The sequence below is a fragment of the Plectropomus leopardus genome, chromosome 20 (assembly GCF_026936395.1).
Source record: "Plectropomus leopardus strain MGB_pleo_1.0 chromosome 20, ASM2693639v1, whole genome shotgun sequence".
NCBI classification, from domain to species: Eukaryota; Metazoa; Chordata; class Actinopteri; order Perciformes; family Serranidae; genus Plectropomus; species Plectropomus leopardus.
Window position 1 is genome coordinate 10,822,771 of NC_142195.1, and position 9,792 is coordinate 10,832,562.

The 9,792-nt window shown below is 37.2% G+C and overlaps 1 protein-coding gene across 1 annotated transcript; it reads left to right on the top strand.

Annotated features, from left to right (window-relative positions):
• Positions 1–25: 25 nt before the first annotated feature.
• oacyl (O-acyltransferase like) lies at positions 26–5,295 on the top strand. The gene is made up of 15 exons (XM_088071457.1): positions 26–47; positions 851–984; positions 1,070–1,148; positions 1,235–1,370; positions 1,459–1,665; positions 1,813–2,021; positions 2,107–2,209; positions 2,284–2,385; positions 2,497–2,662; positions 2,758–2,837; positions 3,380–3,490; positions 3,682–3,805; positions 3,975–4,161; positions 4,894–5,036; positions 5,131–5,295. Exons 1-15 carry the CDS (start codon positions 26–28, stop codon positions 5,233–5,235), a joined length of 1,908 nt encoding a protein of 635 aa, XP_087927583.1. The 3' UTR covers positions 5,236–5,295.
• The last annotated feature ends 4,497 nt before the right edge of the window (positions 5,296–9,792 follow it).

Below are 9,792 nucleotides of genomic sequence, written 5' to 3' on the forward strand. Positions count from 1 at the left end.
CGTCACTACCTGCAATGAGGGTGCAATGCCATGTCTGACCGCCACAGGTCAGAGGGGCGCTGTTTCACTCTATTCAGGCAACCAGATAAAAAAATATGGTGAGGCCAACAAATACCACGTCTGTTGTAATTTATTATTATTATTATTATTATTATTATTATTATTATTATTATTATTATTATTATTATTATTATTATTATTATTATTATTATTATTATTATTATCATTATTATTATTAAAATGAAAGTGGATTAATCAAATTCAAGCTAGTCCTCAGTAGAAAAATAAAATAAAGTAGAACTAAAAAAAATCAGTTTATTTGTTAAAATTTCTCAGTTTTGAATTGTATAATTTAATTTCTTTTTTTTTTGTTGTAAAAAACAAACAAAAAAACACGTTTTTTAAAAACTTTCAATTTTATTTTGCAGTTTCATTTCTTAACACAATATATAACATTTCATTATAGGGTAATGTATCACAATTGTATAGTCATAAATTGGAAGCCATAGGCCCACTTTTAGGCTTATATATGAAGTAAAAGCTGTTCAAATTTTTTATATGCCTACTTGAAAATTACTTTTGAGGAATCGCTAATGTATTTTTTAGATTAATTTTTATGCACAATGTTGTTGCCTTTTCTGTATCAATGCGGGATGTCAATATATTTAAATTTGTCCAAATAAATAAAGTGTATAAAAATAAAAGTCATCAGCTACCTATTTTATATATTATATATTTTTTCAATTGAGTTTCTCTTTTTATCTTAAAGGACTGTGGAGGGTCACTGTCTTGTTCTTTGCACTAATTTGCATCTGTTTGTTGTTTGGTGGTGTTGTGTGTGAACTGGCAGTGTATGATGCATTTGGAAAGGTGGGCAGCAATGTCAAAGGAGGTAATGCCAACCAGCCTGGCCTGTTGCAGCAGTGTCGCTCTGCACACGGTCCTGCCTTTTCTGGACAATACTGCCAGGTGTTCCTCAGGCAGGTAACAACAAACAATGTAATTAAACAAGATAAAATGTCATCCTGACAGATGGTTTAGATTTCAAACAGTTTTTTTACAACCATAGGGAGCAGTCCAGTACTTTGTGGGTGTTTGTGTTCCTGACACGTGTGGGGAGGAGGATGTGCAAATGCTGGCGCTGTATGGTGAGTGATTTTTAAAAAAGTCTTTTTGACAATACCATTTGTTTATTCCAACACTTGTTTGGTGTCTTTATTCACCTTTTTAACAGGGAAACTTGAGTTCCGCAAGACGTCCCTCATTCCTCCTTTACCTTCCATCCTGGTCAATCAGTCCACCCAGGAAATGATCATGACCCACTGCTTGCCCAACACCATCTCCCCCAGTGCATCAGATGTCACATGTCTGTAAGTACATAGGATGTGACTTGTTTTATTCTTTCTACTGTCTCATCTGCATGAGTCCTCACCTAACATAGATATCGTTCTCCTGCAGGTTTGTGTGTTGTGTTATGGTAGCGATACCTCTTGCAGCTACCCTGTTTACAGCTATAATAAGGTGGCAGCGTAACAAAGAGGTCAGTCCAATATCGGCGTCTTCCTGTTTAAACACTGGCCTCAATGTTTATGGGGCCCTGAAGACCAACGGCCCCTCCAGTAGCGATATTAATAGTAGCACTTCAGAGGAAAATAGCAGTCGTAAGTACAATGTGTATTATGTGTTTTTATGTCAGTGCATTTTCCTCAAGATTTCCCGAAAATGTTACCAGATTCATAATTCATAAGTTCTGTGCTTGAACAATAGAAGGTAGATGATATGTAAGTATTGAATGTTGTGTTTCGTAGACAGCACCAGGCGCACTTCACTGTGTTTTGCTCGAAGCTGTGTGCACCGGTGTCTGCAGGCGTTTTCAATACAGACCACCAGCCAGGGGGTCTTAAGCACCTCCTCATCCATCCCTGGAGGAGGTTACTCTTCCCTGAATGGCATCCGTGTTCTCAGCCTGTTATGGATCATGTGTGGACACTCTGCACAGTTCCCTGTAATAAACAATCTGGGTACGACACATGTTCCTTCCACATTCAGTCTGCAAGTCAGTCAGTCACTTATATATTTTTACATACTACATTATTTCTATTGCAGATAATTACAAAAACTGGAAGACAACAGTTGAACGCAGCCCTCTGCATGTGCTTAGCATCAGCGGGCCTGTTTTTCTGGCTGTGGACACCTTTCTGCTGCTGGGGTGAGACTAAAATATCATGAAGTTTAAAAGCATAACTCTTAAAAGAATATTCTAGAGCAGAATATGTGTTGCAGGGGTCTGCTCAGTGCAAGGTCTCTGCTGGGCTCCGTGGAAAGGGCTGAGGACAAACTGAGTCCCAGTGTGGTGGCCAACTACCTCTTGAGGAGGATCAAAAGGTGCTGAAAGTGGGTCATTATGACGATCAATTTGTGTAATTTTTTTTCATGATTTGTGATGTAAAATCAGTATCTTAAATGGGAATTCTCTTTGTGTTTTCTTTGATACAGGATTCAACCTCTGCATCTGTTTATTATGTGTCTAACCATTGGCCTCATCTCATTGGTCCAGTGGGGGCCCTACTGGTTCCCATTTATAGATGCATTAATGGATTGTAAGTCCTACTGGTGGGCAAACTTACTGTTGATTAGCAATCTCCTCCCAGTCCACGAGATAGTAAGTTTAAACAATAATTCAGTTGCTCCAATTCTACTTTGACACATTTCTATACTGACCATTGCTCAACATTTTATTTCCCGGTCTCTCCTCAGTGTATACCTTGGACATGGTACCTGTCTCTGGACTTCCAGTGTTATGCCACCACTCCTCTGTTGGTCTATTTATACAGATTGTATGTCCTCAATTTATACCTCAAATTAAACTGACTATAACAAGTCCATTCAACATTGCATACTAATGTACTGCTTACTACTTTCTCAATTTGAACCTACCCCGTACTGCTTCACAATCAAGTATGCCATTACAAAGATACTGTTTGCATTTGCTTTGAAGTATACTCAAGCAACATGACTGCATCACATTACTGACGGCAAATTCACAAATTTCAAACATTATTTGTATCTAAACAAATTTGCCTGAAACAAAATATAAAAAACATTTTGACGACTGATTCAGAACCTCCCCCATTGCCAGCCATGGTGCAATCTGAAGAGGAGCAAAGAATTGTGGGGCGATCGAGAATATCCAGTCAGCTCACGTCTTATATTCAGAAATTCTTGATAATGTAGTACAAACTCAGGCATTTCTGGCAAACACAAAATCCACATACTAGAATGAACACACATCATTCTGAATTTTAATTTGATGTTAGTGATGTGATTTTGAGCACAGCCTGGTTCTTTAATGATACTGATCCTGTCTTTTGTTTATCAGACACAGGGGTGTGTTTGTGGTTGTCGCTGGAGGCCTCCTGCTGATGACCACTGTGCTCAGTGCTGTGATAACTGCACTCCTGCAGCTGCCAGTCTTTCAGCCGTCTACACTGTAAGACTTAGTGATGGTGATATAGTATTAATGTAAGCAGCTTAGGAACAAAATGCATTAAATTGCAAGGCGAATTAATTGTACTATTTTTGCTTTCATACTGTGAAATCCAATATAAAAGAGAATAAAGCCTTACCAGCCACTCCAAGTCAAACAAATAGAATCATTTGTTTGTTTCATTTTTTTTGCAGGACATCCGAGAATTACGTCTTGTATTATTACGTGAAGCCTCATACAAGGTATGGGCCATTTTTAATAGGGATCTTGACTGGAATATACCTGACAACAAAGAAAGAAAAGCTATTAAAGCAAAAGGTGAGAACATCTCTGTCAGAATTACTGCACACAACTTAAATATTTTAGAAGAAATGTATCTGAAGAAACATATCATACGGTCTTTATGGGCCAAAAAGACTCAGTATACATATATGTGACTAAGCTGCCATTATACTCACATGCTTATCTTGTCTTACTGTTGCTGCAGTGGCAGGCAGCACTTGGTTGGTTCTCCTGTCTGTCCCTCATGGCTGCGGTTGTGGGATTGGCGTTCATCCTCAGGGAGACCCCAGCTCATCCATCTGTGCCGCATGCCCTCTACCAGGGACTACACAGGCCGCTGTGGGCTCTGGCCGTGACCTGGATCATACTGGCCTGTGAGGAGGGATATGGAGGTAAACCAAGAGCGTAATGCATTCGCTTGAGAAAATAAATTTGCCCTGTTTTTTTTTTTAAGAAATAACAATATTATTATAGCCTATCTCAGAATTATGAGAAACGTTTTCAAAGAAAAAAATCTGCTTGTTTTTCCAGAATCGTTGAGATCACCTCAAGTAGCCCCCCCCCCAACTAAATCATTTCCTATAACTCTAAGATAATAATCGTGTTGATTCTGAAAAAAGAGGGTATTTTTTTCTCAAGTGAATACATTAAGCTTTTGTATGCTTCACATCCAATACTCTGCGAAACCAAAATAGAATTTAAAAAATGAATCTTTGGAAATGTCCAAGTATTTGTTTCTTCTGCATTGAAACTTTTGATCGTGTTTTATGTCATGTGATTGACCAGACTATAATGCAGGAACTTGCTGTTTATTGTTTTTACATTTCAATAGTGACTTAATTTAAAACAAAAAAAAACTGTAAAATTCAAGGGATTTTTTACCTTTTCAACCAAAGCAATTACATGTTTTCAAAACTCTCCCCTACCTTGTTAAAAAAACCAAAATTAACCAAAACCAAATTAGGTTAAACAAATATGAACATAAATACAAAAGTAGCATGTCTGCACAATTCTTGCTAAGTGACATGTGAGGAAAAGCTAGACTTTCAAATATGAAATTGGAAAAAACATATTTAAAAAAATCTATGCTACATTTTCCTCTGTGTTTCTGACTGTTTGTCCAGGTTTTATCAAGAGCCTCTTGTCACTGGGTTTCTGGGTTCCTCTTTCCAACATAAGTTTCGCCTGCTATCTGACACATCCTGTCTTCATCATCCTCTACATTGGCTTGCAAGAGACCCCGATCCACTACACAGACATCAACTTCGTAAGTCAGCATATAGCATTTTCAGATTTTTACATTATTTGGCCGTGTTTCATATTTCTCTCTTAGTTTATTGTATGTTTCCTCCTTTCTTCAGATGTACCTGTTCCTTGGCCACCTGGTGCTCACGCTGGTGGTCGGCTATGTATTTACTCTGCTCATTGAGAAGCCATATCTCCTCCTAAAAGGGAGCAGTACATAACAAGACAAGTCAGCACACAGAAGATTTTATCCAGTTAACACCCCTAAACTTATATTCTGTTTGTTTGTGCCTGTAAGCTATATGTCAGTGCTGTTGTCTAATTCCGCTTTTGTAGATAATAAAACTGCTTGTTTCTAAAAAAAAAATGAAATCAAGAAATGTGAGCTGTTTACTACTTTTACACTGAAAACAGTATATTACAGATTGTTAACATCTTGCAGATCAGCCAAAAAATAAGTTCAAGACCATTGAAATCAACACAATCAAGCAATGATAATAGTGCAAATATATTTAAAACATAATCGAGCTTTTATCTACAAAACTGATAACACCATCATATCAGGAATGCAAGACAACACAATAACAGTGGACATTTTTCCCCGCGTTTTCCATGATGACAGTGAGTCAGGTTTTACAGGTGCCACTGACTCAGCGGATGAGATCACAACAAAGGGTTTTCAGTTTCTTATGACGCATAAACGCACAGCTACGTTTCCATCGCAGAACTTAAGTAATGCAGGGCATGCGCTCAGTTGTACATTGCATTAAGTTGAGTAATGGTTCGTGAACAGCCTCAAAGAAATACCTTGACCTGTCTGCCATTGTTTATTTCTGCCACTCACACAGAAACAAACTCCTCATGTGGGGATTTTCACTCAAGTTATGTTGAAAAATCAACATGATGCAACACTGTTTATTGGTGCTTGGATGGAGCCAAAAAAATAATATGATTTCTCCCAGAAACATGGCTGTAATTTTTACTTTTAGCATCCAATGTGCTTAATTAAATCCTGTTTTATTTCATTAGTTCAAACGAGACAACTATGTGTTCAGTTATGTAAGATAAAGGCCAAATATGGTTTGCTATTTTTGCCCTAACACTTTGACATAGTGATGATGTGTCTCATATCTATCATTTGCCTGCTATGGTGCTCCTGCCTTAATTGGTTTTGGAAAAGCATGCTTTAGCTGACTCTCCCACGACACCCAGACAAACAGAACGTGGGTTGTGACGCACACTTCTTACATGTGCAGCACCATTCTCCACCTGGTCCCGACCCAGGGACTTTGGGGGAAGAAGGGCAGACGCCAGGGCGGAGGCAGACTGCAACAACATGGTGTAAAAATATATCTTGCTTTGGTAAGACGACACTTCTCTCACCATGACTACACGAGTCCACGGGGGCCACGTCCAATCCAAAAGCCCACAACAACATGCTCAAGATAGTGTAACATGACTGAGACTGTCTCAAACTGTAATGACACTGCTTTTGGAAAAAAAAAATTATGCTTGAAGCTCAAGAAAACCTTTCAAAAGTATTTAATCGTTTGAGTGTTGAGAAAAATGGAGGTAATTTATTTAAAAAACTTGGAAAAATAGGTAATCAGCAAGTTGCTAAGACATGCTTTACAAAATGTAAAAAATTAGTAGATTTAGAAAATAATTTTTAGGAAAAAAATACCTAAAAACTTTGGGAAATTCTGGTAAAAAAAAAAGAATAGTTATCAGAATTTAATATTTTAAATTATGTTGCAGATTTATTATACTTTTCTTGCACTTTTTCAAAGTCTTGTTTGCCTCAGGTAATTTTCTTGTAATTTTTACTAATTTCTTGCTCATTTTTGGTTCATTTTTTCTGATGTGTTTAGTGCCTTCTTGTCACTTTTAGGAAAACAAAATAAGGTTTGCTCTGGTCTCAAAGGATTAATTATATTAGTAAAAGATATGATGTACTGTTGCACCGCCAGGATGCAAAAAGTGGTTATTTTTCGATTTTAATTAAAGGCCCTTTGTAATTGTTGTCCAACAATTCACCTGCCGTCTAAACTGGTCAGCTGTTCTTTGCAAAGATCGTTAATGTGTTTGTTCTGAGAAGCCTCAGAACTTTGCACACGCACACATGAACTTAAATAGCTACATCAAATCAAGTCCCGCCTTACAAAAGTCCTGTTCGAGTGCTACTCGGTGACTTAATAAATGCAGATGTGACACATTATTGGAAAAGCTTTTTAATAGTTTATCAACGTTGGTCTCCTGTTAAATTTCAATTACAAAGTAATTTAATTATAATAATTTTTTTTTAAAGAATGACAGAATGATCAAATGCAAATGATTACACAACAACTCCCACACAACATGCACCACTAATCCAATAATATTCCCCCTGTTGCTTAGTAGATTTCTGAGGCACTAGGCACAAGAACAGGTGCACGGGCACAAGTGTTACATAATGGCACGAAAAGAGCAAAAGGACATGGAATCATTGTAATGGCTATGTCCTCATCCTCTTCTGTTTGATGTGCTTGTGAGGATAAATTAAACCCTTAATGGTGCGTTAGTGTGCCTGTATTTGTGTGTGTGTATGTAGGTGGATGGGTTTTCATTCATAAAACTCGTAACTGATTTCTCTCTCTCTCTCTCTCTCTCTCTCTCTCCACACACACACACACACACACACTCACACACACACACAATAGTTACTCAATACATTATTGCTTAATACATTATTTTGCCACAGTAGCTGTAGGAGTGTCAGTGTGCTCAGAGAAGTACTAACAAAAAAACCTCATTTTTCTTAATTTTTTTAGTTGTTTATTTTGGTGATCCCACTTGAGACATTACTGTTTTATTGGAGGCTCTCTGTTGTTAAACAGCTATTTACAATGTGGCGATTATATAGCGGTTAAAGAATCTGCTCCACTCCACCTGTCACGGGAACAATGATGTAAGAGCCATAACTACTCCTGCTTATAAAACTGTCCTTTGATGTCATTATGAAACAACATTTAGTAAGCAGTTTATGAAACATATACGGGCAATTAACATGCAATTTGGTCTCGGTGGTGTCAAGGGAACACCACCGAGAGTTTTCACAACTCCAATTTATTTTATTAAGCATCGACTGCCAATCAGAGATAAAAGCAATGCTGGACTTAAAATTGCAATGCAAAGAATGTTGGACATAGTGACTACCTGGTCTTGGGGAAACTTAAAGAGTAATTTTGTGTGTATTTTTCAACCTGGACCCAATTTTCCAATGTTTTGTGTCTGAGTGACTAATGGGAACAACTATTTTTGTAACCTGTCCAGTATTAAGTGAGAGCACTGCAGCAGAAAGGACTGCGCTGTAACCACTCAGCGCATTTGCGCACCATCAATTTATGACGTCCAAAAGTGCTAGTTTTTGTCACTGACAGGCTCAAAAGAGAGTAAGACTGTTTTTGTTTAAGCAGAAACAGACCCAAGATTGCTATTTCCAAACTCACCAGTCTCAAAATAAACTAAAATAAACAATAATTTTATTATCATAAAGCACGCTTCAAACACACAATTCAAAATCAACAGAGACCAAGTTCACAAAAGGTACTACTGCTCCAATCACCAAAGTTAGCCTGGCTCTGTGATCAAATCCATTTTCCAGCACCTCTAAAGCTCATGAGTTCACACAGGCTATTGCAATCTTGTAGTCACCACTTTTTTTTCCACTTTTAAACAGGGACAGGCTATTTGCTCCCCTGTTACTAGTCTTTATTCTAAAATAAGCTGACCATCTATGGGTTAAAACTGTGTAATTAGCATCCAGACTTGAGAGTAACTCTCAGAGAGAAAAGAAAGAACTGTATTTTACAAAATGTCCTGAATCATCATATGACTCCACTGAAAACACATCCTTTTTCTTAGAAAGTATCCATGGACTCTGAAAGCCCAGTAACTAAAAGAATAATTGTTTCATGCGTTTAAGTATAAACAACAGATTATCATCATCACTTTCCAATTAACTCAGAATCATCGGACCATTCAAATGATTGGAAACTGACCTGCAGTCTATGTCATTAGGGATTAGCTTGTGCTCACTGCTGATGAGATGAGTAATTTGGCTAATGAGAGGCAGAGTCACATTTAATCACTGTCATGCCACCATGAGATAATTGACCACTTTTAATTTTACATAAAAGCCAAGAAATATCAGTCTGACCTCATTAAGTTGTTTTGGCTTCTGACAACAATTCACTGTTTCTCTGCCAAAATAGTTAGAGGGGTGTTAATGTAGCCAAAATGTAACCGACAGTGTCACAGGTGCACTGTTAACATTATGCTTCGTTAGATTTTACTTTTTCAAAGGTTGTTTTAGTGAAAAACAACGTAAATATATTTTGTTGTAATTGTTTTCCATGCAGGCTAGACTCCGAGATGCAGTCTTTGCATGTTTTTTTTGTTTGTTTGTTTAAAAATGTTTCTTTGCATTTAATGAAAGTCAGTGGATAAGAGGAAATGCTAAATATTTTTCACAGAAGAAAAAACTTTAAAGCTTAGCTTCTAGAGTGTATGCTTAGATGACTTCTTTGGAAAAAAATAAATATTGTATAAGAGAAATGGCCTTAAAGAGTATTCATTGTTTGTTACTGTATTTTCTTTTTTCTTTTCTGCATTGGATAGCCAGCAGTGAAAAAAGATTTAATTATTTTTTTGTTTCTGTATTATGTGGCGTCTAATTGTGGTGAAATTGCCATCTAAACTTTATTTATTACTCCAGTGTGTGCTGGCTTAAAGGGAAC